Here is a 15,754-nt window from a genome sequence, read left to right as displayed (position 1 = left end):
TTAATTCTGTTTGTGCATAAGGTTCTCCACACAGTCCTCTGGGCTTTGACAGAACAATTTACATTTGAGTGAAATAGAGTAGATCCAAGACATTGAATTTTCTGAGTGAAGTAGATAATCTCTGCATCAAAATTCTTTCTAAACCATGATGATTTGGGGACCAGGGGTCAGGGAGAACATAGTTTTTCATGTGCACGTGAAAGTCTACCAGAGGATTCACGTTTTTCGGGGGTCGAATGTCTCCAGAGGAAGTTGGCAGAAGTCACAGAAGAAGAGTGGCTGAGCATTCCCGAGGTTGGTGATGCCAGAAACAAACGCCAGCGGAACCCGCGCTATGAGAAGCTGACTCCCGTTCCCGACAGTTTCTTCGCCAAACATTTACAGACTGGAGAGAACCATACTTCAGTGGATCCTCGACAAACTGTGAGCATCTGAAAAGAAGGCGACTAGGTCTTTAGCCTCGTTAGAGAGATCAGTAGTGGGAGCCATGGGTGGTGTTAGAGTAAGTGCTTCTGTGGTTCAGAAGCTGAACTGTGGCTGAGTCTGTACAGCTGCATGTGTATCAGGCTCCCCTGGAAAGATTTCAGGGTGATGGGATTCTTGTGCGTGAAAATGCAACCCAGTGTTTTTTGTCCTCTCCCCCTCCTCCCCCAGCAATTTGGAGGTCTTAACACACCCTATCCAGGTGGACTGAACACCCCATACCCAGGTGGAATGACACCTGGATTGATGACACCTGGCACAGGTGAGCTGGACATGAGGAAGATCGGCCAAGCGAGGAATACTTTGATGGACATGAGGCTGAGCCAGGTGAGTCTGTGTCGCGTGGCATCTTCCTACGATGTAGAAATTGCTTTCTGATGGTCAAACTAACATAAGTTAGTGAAAAGTGCATATTTTGAAGTGCTTTGTCACAGGATACGCAGACCTGTGACGATGTAGTGTCCTGGCAGGACCCTGCGTCCAGGCGGCCTGTGCGTCTGCCTACAGGGCATGCACAGGTGTGGTGCGGTCAGCGGCAGAGGCCGGGCCGAGAGGCGCTCCTGTTCCCTCTCGGGGAGCTGAGGGTGGTCGCAGGTGACAGAGGGCTGCCTGACAGACCGAACGAAGGCACTCATGTCAAGCTGCGCGCTCTCTGTCAGTGCGGCTCGGTCCTTCCACCTTTATGCAGAAATTAAGTGCGGGTGTACATCCGCAGTGGAGTATCACTCAGCCGTACTAGAGAGGGAGAGCTGGTCATTTACAGCAACGTGGGTGGGCTCAGAAGATACCGTGCTAAAAGCAGTAAGTCAGACAGAAAAAGACAAATGCCAGATGATCTCATTTATACGTGGAATTGAAAAAACAACCAACCAAAAAATGGACTCTTCAATACAGAGAACAAACTGGTGGTCGCCAGAGGGAGGAGGGAGGGTAGGTGAAATAGATAAATGGGGCTTAAGAGGTACAAACCTCCTATTGTAAAACAAGTCACCGTGGTGAAAAGTACAGCGTAGGGAATCGTCAGGAAAGTCGAGGCAGCGTTGTACGGTGGGTGACCGCATCGTGGTGAGCCCCGGGTGACGTATGGAGTTGTCGACTCAGCATTATACACCTGTTATACTTCGTATGGTAATTCTGCTTCAATAAAAAAAGTTAAATGTGCATATTTTCTGCCTGCACTTGAGTAAATTTGTCAGTGCTCTAGAAAACCCAGGTGAGGTGCAAAAACCTTTCTAATTACGACATGCACATCGGAAACCACGAAGAGAAATATTTCCAATTTGATGACGTACCAACGATAAACTTTTGCATGATAGAAAGGACTGTAAATTCACAAGAATGCACGATGTGGGAAGAAGAACCCTCACGTGCTCGACTGCCTGTGTTGCATGTATGACCTTCCACGGTGCAGCCTCACACGGATGCACCTGCACAATCTTGGGAGGCGTCCGGGCCTACACCCTCACACCACCAGTGGATGACGTGGGCTGTGACTAGAAGTGGCAAAACAGTGTAGTGAACATCTCAACCGTGACTGTTTTTTTTTTTTTTGTTTTTGTTTTTTTTATTTATTTTTGGGACAGAGAGAGACAGAGCATGAACGGGGGAGGGGCAGAGAGAGAGGGAGACACAGAATCGGAAACAGGCTCCAGGCTCCGAGTCATCAGCCCAGAGCCTGACGCGGGGCTCGAACTCACGGACCGTGAGATCGTGACCTGGCTGAAGTCGGACGCTTAACCGACTGCGCCACCCAGGCGCCCCTCAACCGTGACTGTTTGATGCAGCGAGAAACTTTCAGGTTTTCAGGGAACTTTTACTGTACTTGAGCTTTTTCCGGTGAGCAAGTATTTTACAATACAAATCAGCTTACACATCTAAAAAATTACACGTTTTTATGTTCCTGGCTGTGTACCTACTCTATACTTCATAAATTGGGAAGTAGTTCACTGTTTATGGGTATCGTGATTGAATCTTTGAGGGACTTTGTGGGGTTTCATTATTATTATTATTTTTTTGCTGTCACAAACCACGCTTTGGTGAGCTTGTGTGTGTATCTTTAAGATGGACTTGCGGGTTTTTTTCACCTAAGTGCTAAGCCGTCTCTCCGGCACACACAGCAGAGGCAGAGCTTTTGTGAGCAGAGGCTGGCTGCGCCGGCCGGGGGCGGGGCACGCATCGCCTCTGTGGTCACCGTCTCCGTCTCCGTCTCCGACTGGAGAGGCAAACCCCCTGCGGCCAGCCAGCCTCCGTCTCGCTTCCGTTCTTGCCGGTGGCCTGGCGGCATCTTCTCCCGCGCGTCTCCTGTCCCAGCAGTGCCGTCGGCGCCGCTTCTGGCGCCTGCTTTGTCCGTTTCCCTCTTGTCTCGACACTGCTCTGACGTAAGTCATCATCCCTGTTGTGTGCGTCTTCAGGAGTTGTTTCTCTTCTAGGGTTTTTTATGGAATGCAGAGTAATTTCTTAAAAATCCTTTATGGTAACTTTTTTGTGGTAAAACATATGTGATAAAACCTACCATTTTAATGATTTTTCTTAATGTTTACTTTTGAAGGAGAGAGAGACAGAGTGAGCAGGGGAGGGGCAGAGAGAGAGGGAGGCGCAGAATCCGAAGCAGGCTCCAGGCTCCGAGCCGTCAGCACAGAGCCCGAGGTGGGACTCGAACCCACAAACTGTGAGATCACGACCCGAGCCGAAGTCGGACGCTGAACCGACTGAGCCCCCCAGGCGCCCCCGTACTTAAGTGTACAGACAGTGGTGTTGAGTGCGTTCATGTTGTTACGTGACTGTCACTGCCGCCCGACTCCAGAACTTCTTCATCTTCCCGAACTGAAGCTCTGTCCGCATCGATGCTAATTTCCCAGTTTCCACCTCCAGCCCCTATTAACTTCTTTTCTTTCTGTCTCTACGAATTTGACTTGACTCTTGCACGTACCCTCACGTGAGTGGATTCGCACAGCATCTGTCCTTTTGTGACTGGCTTTATTTCCATTAGAGTGACGTTCTCAAGGCTCATCCCAACTGTGGCGTGTGTCGGTACCTCTTTTCTTTTTCAAGCTGAAAAACGCTCCGTCGTGTGTATGTATAGATCCCATTTTGTCTGTTCTTTCGACAGACGCGTGGGTCGCTTCCACCTTTTGGCCATTGTGACTCGTGCTGCTGCGGACACGGGTGTGCAGGTAGCGGTTTGAGTCCCTGCTTCCGAGTTCCTTTGGGTGTAAACCCAGAAGTGGGTTGGTGGATCATGTGGTGCCCCTTTGTTTACTTCTTTGAGCAGCTCTGCCTAAGGGTTGCAGTTTCTGCCCATCCTGGACGTTTGATATTTTCGGATATCCTGGTAATAGCCGTCGTAACAGGTGTGGAGTACTGTCTCGTCGCTGTGGTTTTCATTTGTGTTTCCCTGATGAACGTTGAGTGTCTTTCCATGTGGAAAAATGTCTTCTCATGTCTTTTCCTTGGAGAAAAGTCTACTCAAGTCCTTTACCCATTTTTTTGGTGTTATGGTTTTATTGACACAAATACAACGTGCACATAACCTGTCTGTTCATTTTGTTTGCTGCACAGCCTGGCTTGAGATTGGTGAGTCTCATGGCCGGCGGGGCCGCGCTTTCCACAGTGGTTTTGTGGTTCCTGGAGGGACCCTGTGAGCGGTCTCTGCATAGTAAGACCTGTTGCACATCAGCAACGCTTCAAGCTCCTTGACATCGTGGACGAGGAACTTCCGGAAGCCACTGGGGAGCGTGTGCTTTGTTTTCTTGTTGCTCCTGTAACCGGTGCTGGCCATCAGGATCTGGCCCTTGAACCTTCCGTGCACTCTATTTTCCGTGCCTCTGGGTTTCTGCCAGTTGAGTTTAATTTGACATATGGGTCTGACTGGTGCTGGATGAACTTCTTGGTTCCCTTTCTGACGGTGCTGTGCTTCACCTGAGGTCTGAAGGCGGCCACGATGCCGGGGAGCGACAGCACCGAGGACGAGCTGCCCGTTTTTTTTCAAGAGCAGTTTTAGATTTCACACCGGAGTTGCGAGAAAAAGACAGATTTCCCATATGCCCTCTGCCGCCACACGTGCGTAGCCTCTTCTATTGCCAGCATTCCCATCTGAGCGGGCCAGTCTTTAAAGTTAATGAACCTGCATTTACAAATCATCATCCAAACCTGTAGTTGGTATTAGGGTTCACTTTTGGTGTTGTGCGTTTTATGGATTCGGACAAACGTATAATAACGTGTATCCACCATTGCATAGTTGACTCTTGAACAACGCAAGGGTTAGAGGCAGTGACTCCCTGCTCAATTGGAAATCCGTGTGTAACTTTTTACTCCCCAGAAACTTAACTGCTAAAGCCTATTGTTGACTGGAAGACTTACTGATCACTAACTGTTGATTAACGCCTATTTTCTACATTGTATGTATCATGAACTGTATCCTCACGATAAAGGGAGCTCAAGAAAAAACATTATTTAGAAAGTCGTAAGAGAAAATACATTTACAGTATTATCCTGTATTGAAGAAAATCCTTGTAGACCCATGTAATTCAGCCATGTTGTTCAAGGGTCAGTTATTATATCACTAAAAAGAGGTTCACTGCCTTTTAAGAGATTTAAAAATTCCCCTGATAAGCTCTGCCAGCTCATTCCTCCCTGCCTCTCCACCTGTAGCAATCACTGAACTTTTTACTGTCTTCATAGTTCTGCCTTTTCCAGAATGCCATATGGTTGGAACCATTCAGTGTGTAGCTTTCTCAGATTGGCTTCTTTCAGTTAGTAACACGCATTTAAATTTCTTCCGTGTCCTTTCTGTTATTTTTTTTAAATTCACATTAGCTTAAAAACATTTTTTTGATGTTTTGTTTATTTTTGGGAGTGAGAGTACAAGCGGGGGAGGGGCAGAGGGAGGGGGACAGAAGATCTGAAGCGGGCTCTACGCTGACAGCAGCAAGCTTGATGTGGGGCTTGACTCATGTGAGGTCATGACCTGAGCCAGTGTCGGGCATCGCACCGACTGAGCCACCAAGCGACCCAGGCACCCCTCACGTTAGCTTTAATTGTAATAAGATTTGGCATCTTTTTGCATGCTTAGTGGCTATTTCTTTTTAAAAAATGCTTTTAATTGAAGTGTGGCTGACACACAATGTTACATTAATTTCAAGTGTGCTTCTTTATGTCCTTTCATGGCTTCACAGCTCATTTCTTTCTGTCACTGAGCACTGCTCGTTTTCTGGACCTATTTTATCCATCATCTACTGAAGGACATCTTGATTGCGTCTAAGTTTTGGCAGTTTTTTTTGTTTTGTTTTGTTTGGTTTTTTTTTGTTTTATTTTTTCTCAACGTTTTTTTTTGAGACAGGGAGAGACACAGCATGAACAGGGGAGGGAGGGTCAGAGAGAGGGAGACACAGAATCTGAAGCAGGCTCCAGGCTCTGAGCTGTCAGCACAGAGCCCGACGCGGGGCTAGAACTCACGGACTGCGAGATCATGACCTGAGCCGAAGTCGGCCGCCTAACTGACTGAGCCACCCAGGCGTCCCAGTTTTGGCAGTTTTGAATAAAGCTGCTGTAAACGTTCGTGTGCAGTTTTGTGTGTGTGCACGTGTAATTTTTTAACTCTGGGTAAATACCAAAGACTGTGACTATTGGATTATATGGTAAGAATATGTTTAGTTTTGTAAGAGACCAACGAACTGTCTCCCAAAGTGGCTGCACCGTTTGGCATGCCCGCCGGCAACGAATGAGAGCTCCCGCCGCCCCACACCCTCACCGGCGTGTGGTGTCAGTGTTCTGGAAATTGCTCGTTCTAAGAGGTGTGTAGCAGTATCTTGTTTTCATTTGCATTTCTCTGGTGACATATGTGGAGCATCTTTTCATATTTATATTTGTCATCTGTGTATCTTTGGTGAAGGGTCTGTTAGGGTCTTTGGCCCAGTTTTTAATTGGATTCTTTTCAGATTATTGAGTTTCAATTGCTCTTTCTATGTTTTGGATACACGTCCTTTATCAGATTTGTCTTTTTGAGTATTTGTTCCCAGTCTGCGGCTTGTTTTTTTATTCCCTTGACAATGCCTTTTTATTAAATTTATTTTTAAAATTTACATCCAAGTTAGTTAGCATCTAGTGCAACAATGATTTCAGGAGTAGATTCCTTAGTGCCCCTGACCCATTTAGCCCATCCCCCCTCCCACACCCCCTCCAGTAACCCTCAGTTTGTTCTCCATATTTGTGAGTCTCTTCTGTTTTGTCCCCCTCCCTGTTTCTATATTATTTTTGTTTTCCTCCCTTATGTTCATCTGTTTTTTCTCTTAAAGTCCTCATGTGAGTGAAGTCATACGATTTTTGTCTTTCTCTGACTGATTTCGCTTAGCATGATACCCTCCAGTTCTATCCACGTAGTTGCGAATGGCAAGATTTCATTCTTTTTTTTTTTTTTTTAATTTTTTTTTTTTTCAACGTTTTTTATTTATTTTTGGGACAGAGAGAGACAGAGCATGAACGGGGGAGGGGCAGAGAGAGAGGGAGACACAGAATCGGAAACAGGCTCCAGGCTCCAAGCCATCAGCCCAGAGCCCGACGCGGGGCTCGAACCCACGGACCGCGAGATCGTGACCCGGCCGAAGTCGGACGCTTAACCGACTGCGCCACCCAGGCGCCCCTAGATTTCATTCTTTTTGATTGCCGAGTAATACTCCATTGCACATATACACCATGGCTGTATCCATTCATCCATTGATGGACATTTGGGCTCTTTCCATACTTGGGCTGTTGTCAATAGTGCTGCTATAAACATTAGGGTGCATTGTCCCTTCAAAATAGCACAGCTGCATCCCTTGGATAAATACCTAGCAGTGCAATTGCTGGGTCGTAGGGTAGTTCTGTTTTTTATTTTTTGAGGAACCGCCACACTGTTTTCTAGAGTGGCTGCACCAGCTTGCATTCCCACCAGCAGTGCAAGAGAGATCCCCTTTCTCCGCATCCTCACCAACATCTGTTGTTGCCTGAGTTGTTAATGTTAGTCATTCTGACAGGGGTGAGGTGGTATCTCATTGCGGTTTTGATTTGTATTTCCCTGATGATAAATGACGTTGAGCATCTTCTCATGTGTCCATTGGCCATCTGGATGTCTTCTTTGGAGAAGTGTCTGTTCATGTCTTTTGCCCATTTCTCCACTGGATTATTTGTGTTTTGGGTGTTGAGTTTGATACGTTCTTTATAGGTTTTGGATACTAACTCTTTATCTGATATGTCATTTGCAAATATCTTCTCCCATTCCTTCGGTTGCCGTTTAGTTTTACTGATTGTTTCCTTCGCTGTGCAGAAGCTTTTTATTTTGATGAGGTCCCAGTAGTTCATTTTTGCTTTTGTTTCCCTTGCCTCCAGAGACGTGTTGAGTAAGAACTTGCTGCAGCCAAGATCAAAGAGGTTTTTGCCTGCTTTCTCCTCGAGGATTTTGATGGCTTCCTGTCTTACGTTTGGGTCTTTCATCCATTTTGAGTTTATTTTTGTGTCTGGTGTAAGAAAATGGTCCAGGTTCATTCTTCTGCATGTCGCTGTCCAGTTTTCCCAGCACCACTTGCTGAAGAGACTGTCTTTATTCCGTTGGATATTCTTTCCTGCTTTGCCAAAGATCAGTTGGCCATACGTTTGTGGGTCCATTTCTGGGTTCTCTATTCTGTTCCATTGATCTGAGTGTCTGTTTTTGTGCCAGACAATGCCTTTCACAGACAGAAATTTTTTAATATAATGAAGTCTAATTTATCAGTGCTTTCATGGATGGTGCCTTTGGTGTTGTGTCTAAAAAGTCCTCACCAAACCCCAGATCATCTACATTTTCTCCTATGCTACCATGTAAGAGTTTTATAGTTTCGTGTTTTATATTTAGGTTTGTATTCCATTTTGAATTAATTTTCGTGAGGGGTATAGAGTCTGTGTCTAGATTCATTTCTTTGCATGTGGATGTCCAGTGGGTTTAGTGCCATTTGTTGAGGAGACTGTTCTTGCTCCATTATGTTGCCTTTGCTCCTCTGTCAAAGATCAGTTGACTGTATTTCTGGGCTCTGTGCTCGCCCCCCACCCCCGCCCCAAAGTAAGCTCCACACCCGACATGTGGCTTGAACTCAACAACCCTGAGATCAAGAGTGCCATGCTCTACGGACTGAACTAGCCCCCTGGGCCCTGTTCTCTACCACTGATCCATTTGTCCATTTTTTCGACAGTACACACTGTCTTGGTTACTGTGGCTTTGCAGTGAGTCTGAAAGTTGGGTAGTATCAGCCCTCTGACCTCTTTCTTCTGCTTCAATATTGTGTTGGCCACTGCAGGCCTTTGTCTTTCTACATAAGCATTAGAATCAATGTGTTGATACTCATGGAATAACTGGTTGGGATTTTGATTGGGATTGCATTGAATCTATAGATCAAGGTGGGAAGAACTGATATCTTAATGATATTAAGTCTTTTTTTCAGGAACATGGAGAGTAGATGATACTTTTTTGTTTTTTTGTTTTTGGAATTAAAAAAAAATTATTTTTAGCATTTTTTTTTTTTTTTTGAGAGAGAGAGAGAGAGAGAGAGAGAGGGCACAAGCGAGTGAGGGGCAGAGAGAAGGAGAAAGAGAGAGAAAGAGAGAGAAGTGGGGCTCACCTGAAGCGAGGCTCGTGCTCACCCCAAGCAGCGCTGGAGCTCAGGAACCATGAGAGCCAAAGTCAGAAGCTTAATAGACTGAGCCACCCAGGCACCCGATACTTTGTTTTTAATTTCAGATTCCTTTTGTTCACTGCTGATATATGGGAAAGTGATTGACTTTTGTATGCAACCTTGTATCCTACACCCTTGCTATAATTGCTTATTAAGTCTGGGAATTTTTATGTTGATTCTTTGGATTTTCTACATACACAGTTATCTGCAAACAGAGCCTTATCTTTTCCATTCCAGTCTAGACCACTTTCCTCTTTCTCTTGTCTTGCTGAATTCACTTAGGACCCTCTGTCCACATTTCTTTTTTGTTGTTGTTGTTGTTACTGTTTATCATGGTAATTTTAAGGTTCACAGAGAGAATTGTATAATGAACTGCTATTTGCTAATTTAAAGAAAGTTATTGAAATAATCTTTTTACTTTATAATTTCTAGGTTTTACTCATTCATAGGTAGACCTTATGTTTAGCTAGATTTTTTCCCCCTGGGGCTTTTATGATTTTTTTTTTTTTTTAATAACTCTGTTTTATATATATGTGTGTGATCATCACAAACTGTTGTTTTGAGTTAGTGTTGTTTTTCTACCTTTATAGTGTCCGTATTCACTGGTGGTCAGGATTGTGGGAGGGGTCCTGGGGCTTCTGGGTACTTTGTTTTGGCGTCTTTGACTCCCCTCCAGTTCCTGTTTGACTTGTCCTGCCTTGCAGGTGTCTGACTCAGTGAGTGGGCAGACTGTGGTTGACCCCAAAGGCTATCTGACGGATTTAAACTCCATGATTCCGACCCACGGAGGGGACATCAAGTGAGTGCTCTGTGGAACTGGTGGGAAGGAGTGGGACTCAGGTTGCCTAGAGTGTTTTGGATTTTATTTGAAAAGTATGCAGCCAAAATAGGACGTGGACATTCTAAAAAACGTGTGGTGAAATAGGTTGATTTTTATCTGTACGGTTACGTATGTTGTGGATATGAAATATGTTACAAATAATGTTCAAAATTGGTGGGCATGCTGAACTAGAAGGCACCTTGCTAACTGTGTCCCACACGAGGACCCTCGAGCTCAGTGCCTGCCTGGCGCCTGGAGAGGTCTTACAGCCTGTTTGCACGGGTGCTCCGCAGCCGTCTCAGAAGGGTGCTGGTCAGAGCTTTGAGCGGGTTTTGCCCCTTGGGACATCAGATTTGACAGTTCCTGCACTGGCGTCTTCGTTCTGGGCCTGGGCATCCCCTCGGCAACGTGGTGGCCTGACCCCGTGTGCCTTCCGACCCTTGCAGTGACATCAAGAAGGCACGGCTCCTCCTCAAGTCTGTGCGGGAGACAAACCCTCACCACCCACCAGCCTGGATTGCATCCGCCCGCCTGGAAGAAGTCACCGGGAAGCTGCAAGTAGCACGAAACCTCATTATGAAGGGGACGGAGATGTGCCCCAAGGTAAGGCTCGGGTTAGGGTTTTCCTGGAAGGCTGCACGATGCCAGCCGCGGAGGGACCCTCAGTGTCTGTAGCACACGGGGCGTCTGTGAGAGGTAGACTTGAGGTAGAATGAACCTGCCTGCCTCTTGGTGTCGAGACTCCACACAGCTGGACAGGCCAGGGGGAGGAGGCAAAAAGTGTGAAAGGGCTTTTTCCTGCTTATTTTCACTTAGAGTTTAAGGCTCATCTACGGTTAGTTTAATGGCAGGATAACCTTAACCAGACAGCTAAATTGGTCAGCTTTTCCACCCCACCTAATATAAGAGACATAAAGATTAATTCTCACTCTTAGGAGACTAGTCCAGTACTTTTTTGAAAGGTGGGGAGACTAGACAAGCTTTAAAAAGTCCTTTGAGACCCTCTAATGCACCATACATTTATTGTGCAGATGGGGTGCCCTTGGCAGTGAAAGATACCCTCTCTGAACCCTTAACACAGGACATCAGGCATAAATTAGAACTTCCCAGGCAATCCCACAGCCACATGCTGATACGTCTCCATTTCGTCTGTCGATTGACTCATCATCCCAAAGGGCAGACTGTTTGTCTCTGGTAGTGTTGTGTGTTTCCCCGACTTGGACACAGAGGTGCTGTAGCGACATTCCCAAGCGTTGGCATTACGGGGCCCCCGGTGCAGGCGTGTTTGAGGCCAAGCTGACGGACTTAGGTTTGATTGTAAAACCTGGGGCCATGGGTCTGATGAGCCCAGCCCCTCCTGTTCCTGAGGCTTTCGGGGTCGCCTGCTGCTCTGCCTCAGCTTACTGCCTGCACGGACACTTCTGTTGTTTTGTTTTGCCTCACAGAGTGAAGATGTCTGGCTAGAAGCAGCCAGGCTGCAGCCTGGGGACACGGCCAAAGCTGTGGTGGCCCAAGCTGTCCGTCACCTCCCTCAGTCTGTCAGGATTTACATCAGAGCAGCGGAGCTGGAAACAGACATTCGCGCCAAGAAGCGGGTTCTTCGCAAAGGTGAGCCTCCCTGGGGCTGCCGTCACCAGCGGATGCATCTGGGGCTGTGACCCACGTGAGGCAGGCGCCACCTTCTCCACTCCTGGTGCCCGTGTTCTCACTCGGAGAGCAGACTCTTCACTGCTTTGCTCAGGCTTTTGGTGGAAGCGGTTAGGGAATGGGTGATGTTTGCAGGCCTTTTTCTGGGCTGGGTTGCCTCTGCTCGTGGAGCCTCTTGGATCGGGGGGTAGTTTCCACTCTGGATGAGGCACTCGGGTTTATATCCCACACCTGCCTTTTCCCGTTGTGTGACCTCGAGCACGGTAAGCAGTCACGCTGTGGCCCAGGTTTTCCCATCTGTAGGAACAGTGCTCATTCGGAACCTGCTTCTTAGGGCTTGATGTGGCGGTGTCTGTGGGGGGCGAGCCGGGCCAGCCCAGAGCAGGCTTTGGGGTGCCCATCTTCTCCACTGGCAGGAGCCTGACGCTGTGGCGGGTAGCGTGTCATGGTTTTAAGGCCGGACCAACTGGGTGGTAACAGCAGAGCTGTGTGTTAATGGGGTCCTTCCCGTCTCACGAAACCCTTGCTGGGTCACGGGATAGCACCTGTCTTCTCGCCTGGTGCTTCAAGCAGGGTGGCTTGTGCCATCGGCTCCTGTCACAGTGAATGGTTTGCATGGCGAGGAGGCTGTCCCCACCCAGGAGTCACTGCCCAGATGGAGCCCGTGTGGTGAACTGTCGTTGTTGCAGAGCTCGCGTTGAGAGCAGCGTTTCTCCCTGCACAGCCTGTGAAGTGGATGCTGCTTCTGGTCTCTGTTCCGGAGCAGATGCGCATGAGAGGGCTGGTCTGGAGTAAACCTGTGTCAGTGGCATAACTCTACTTGAATTGGTGGTGTGGGGAAAACGAGGTATGTTTTGTAGAATTGAGGGCAGTGTTCGGTGAGAGGTTCCCAGCCCTTGTTTTTAAGGTGGGTGTTTGAATGAGATGTTAAGAGGTGTGTGACCTCAGGCCATGCGAGTGTTCTCACACAGTTTCTGACTGTTTGTTCTCTGTGTTTGATTGAGGCCGGGCAGAGTCCCCCTTGTGCCTGTGTGTGTTCATGCGTGTTTTCCTCTCTTGGGTCTGGTTCCTGATTGCAGCCCTATGACCCGTTAAGTGCTCAGCCAGTCTTTTAAAATGAGGCCAGGAGCAGAAAGTTAGCACCTGTCTTGGTTTATAGAAATTAGCTTGTCTTTTTTTAGCCAGAAAATTAGTTCTTTAATGACAAACATATTAAACTGTGGGTAATTAGCATTATTTATTTAGGAAAGCTCTACTGAATCTCGCCTGCCACAACTCAACGATGAATGGTCAGAATGTCTTTGTGGCCACTCCTTTTTCACCACCACATTACCTGGATTCATTTCCATCTGGCTTCAGATTTGGAGAGGGGAGCGGGCATGGAGGTGGGGCCTGCAGAGCAGAGTTGACTGATGGCTTTTCCAAGCTGTGCTGGATCTCTAGAGCAACGGCTCTCCTGCCTCTGCTTCTCTCAGAGAGCTGTGCTAAGGTAGAAAGAACATGGAGTCCCCAAGCTGGCCTCTGTCCCTAATCCCTGCTCTTGGTCCTGGCCTGCCCCTGGCCTCAGAGTATTTCCAAGAACAGCATTCTTTTTTCAGATGCCTGGGGCAGAGCTGGGTGCTGCTTCAGTTAGCTCTTGGTGAGAATCAAGGTGACAGCTACTTCCATCAGTGACTTAGGACACCTCTCCAGCCCTCAGTTGCTGGCATGGGAGCTCTGGGTCTCAGCTGAATGCAGCTGACCTCTTAGTCCGTTGTTGGGAGGATTTGAACTTGGAATGCTAGTCTGACACCTGAGTGACCTTGAGCGAGGTATTAGACCTTTGAGCTGGTGTCCTTGTCTGTATAAGGGCAACATGTGGGCCTGAGGCTAGGCTATTGGCTGCCTCCTGTCAACTCGGCTCACTATGATAGACGTGAAGGTCTATGTTACTCTGCGATTAATACAGTCATAAAAGTGGAGTTATTTTAGCCTGAAACCGTATATTTTGGTGCATAAATCATGGCAGCCTCCAGTGGCCGTCACTGTCGGGTCACTGTGAGCAGAGGGATGGCACCTGAGTGTCCTCCCTGCAGGGCCACGGCTGGAGATCATGTTGGCCTCTGTGTGATCCCATCTTCTGCTTGCGGGCATGTCTATTCCAGACTGCTCTTTTCCTACCTGGGCTGCCCCTTGTATACCGGCTGGCTGCAGCCTCTCAACATGGTAGCTGGCCTCTGGGAAGAGCTCTGGCAAGAGCCGAACCGGCCAGCAACAGCTGGCTTTAGCTTTAGTCCTCCGGGCTGCTGACGAGACAGCGGTGGAGGAGTTCCCACTGTCTTCCCAAAAAGTGGACACACACCAGCCCTGGGCGTCGTACCCATCTCTTGGGGAAGGTAACGACCCTGTGAGTTCAGTCCCACTGGAAAGTTCCAGATGCTAGGGACTGAATGATGAAGTTTACTTCCACCGATCTGCAGTGTAACGCGGAGAAGGGAAGCAGGGGCAAAGTAGCTAACGTGTGCCTGCAGGGGTGTACTTGTGTGTCCTCGTGTTTCTGGCTGGTCACTTGGCTGGAGGATAGGACTTTCTTCCTCCACTGCTGTGCCCTCTGCTAGCACCTTACCTGGTCAGGGTCCTTTCCTGGACCGGGGACTCGAACTGTGAACTCCTGAAGTGGCTAGGTCCTCAGCGGTCTGGCTTTCTTGGGCTGCCACGCTTCCATTAACTGACTTTGGAAGTGGAAACCCTAAGCCAGGCCTTAGCACTCTCTGGGCTCTGGTCATGGGTTGTCCTTCCGCAGTACACAGTGCCACTCAGTCTCCCCTTGGGGGTGAGAGTTCGCCTCTCCAGCCAGGGCTGGTGGTGCACTGGCCTCAGAGGGCTCTTCTTTCAGTGTGGTAGAGCTGTGGCTCTGAGGCTTCCTGCAGAGTTCACAGGTGGGAACCAAGCTTTCCCAGTGGGTTGTGACCTGTAGTCTGGGGAGCTGCTTGGATGTCACTGCTTCTTCCTGGACCTGTGCGTTTTGGCTGCGTGAGAAGCACCCGTGTAGGCGGTTGCATCCCATGATGTTGAGGCCTGTGGCTTCGGGGTGTTTCTCCCAGCCATGTTCGAAATGCTCACCAGTGTCCCATTGTTCTGCTAGGCCTTTGCTGCAAATGATGGGGATGTGGTAAGGCCAAGGGATCCCGCAGTCTGAGCCCTTTGCTGCACGTTTTTCTCTGTGAAATCGGTTTCTTGAGTACGCGGTGGATGTGTGGTGCTGGAAGGGCTCTGTAGTCAGGAAGGCACTTCCAACCCAGAGAGAACCAGTCCCTGCCGCTCCCGATGGAATGGGTCCAGGGTGTTGGCCCAATCCAGGGGCTGGCTAGGGAATGGTTCCGGGTGAGGGAACTCAGCTCAGCGGTGGGCATCGTCAGGCCACCCTTGGGAGGGATTCCGTGAACTCCGAATGGCCCTCTGTGATCCTGCTCCGTGGCGCTGGTACGCAGCCCCGTGGATTGGGTGGGGGCGGCACGTCCCCTGAAGAGGAGGCCTGCCAATTGCTTCTGCTGGTGAGGGAGGCTCAGCTCCATTGGCAGGGAGGCCTGCCAATTCATCTGCTGGTGATGAAACCTGGCTTCATCCGGGTGCCCCCAGAAGGCCCCAGTCTGTGCCCTGATTTCAGATGAAATCAGAGAGCTGCCTCAGAAGTGCTGTGCTTTCCTGGCCAGTGACCTGAGCCGTGCTGTTCTCCATCAGCCCACCCCTGCGGGGGGCCTCCCGGAAGGCCTGGCCTCGCCCTCCCCTAGTACTCACGCTGCAGGGCTCTGTGTTGGTCTGCCTTCTGTTTTGGACTTTTTGGTAAATTGTGTATGAAGAAAGGGTTCTGTTGCTTAAACAGAGGTTTGGAAGTTTCTGGACTGCACAAAGTTGTAGCCTCTTCTGGGAGTCCGTCCCCCTTCTCCGATGTCACTCCATATGCTGGCTGCCGTGGGCCACCAAAGGAGCCCACCTGCTGCAGAACCAGTCTGTCTGCGTCAGCGCACAGCGCTCCTCAGGGGCCAAGAAGGAGCCCACACCCAGCTGGCCCTCAGATGCACACCAGCCTGGGGAGATGTGTATCCCAGGGCCACTTCTCTTTTCTTTCCCCCGGTTTCTGCACACT

At 48.8% G+C, this 15,754-nt stretch overlaps 1 protein-coding gene across 1 annotated transcript in view; it reads left to right on the top strand.

Moving 5' to 3' along the window:
• PRPF6 (pre-mRNA processing factor 6) overlaps window positions 1–15,754 on the top strand; it is a 48,674-nt gene that overhangs the window by 9,190 nt on the left and 23,730 nt on the right. Inside the window, exons 5-9 of the mRNA XM_049650413.1 lie at window positions 247–423; window positions 655–810; window positions 9,866–9,960; window positions 10,428–10,584; window positions 11,427–11,589. Of these exons, the coding sequence (XP_049506370.1) occupies window positions 247–423; window positions 655–810; window positions 9,866–9,960; window positions 10,428–10,584; window positions 11,427–11,589 (748 nt within the window). The remainder of the gene's footprint in view (window positions 1–246; window positions 424–654; window positions 811–9,865; window positions 9,961–10,427; window positions 10,585–11,426; window positions 11,590–15,754) is intronic.

This window comes from Panthera uncia, assembly GCF_023721935.1.
Source record: "Panthera uncia isolate 11264 chromosome A3 unlocalized genomic scaffold, Puncia_PCG_1.0 HiC_scaffold_11, whole genome shotgun sequence".
NCBI classification, from domain to species: Eukaryota; Metazoa; Chordata; class Mammalia; order Carnivora; family Felidae; genus Panthera; species Panthera uncia.
The sequence above is the reverse complement of the archived record's forward strand: the minus strand, read 5'-3'. Positions and strand labels throughout refer to the sequence as shown.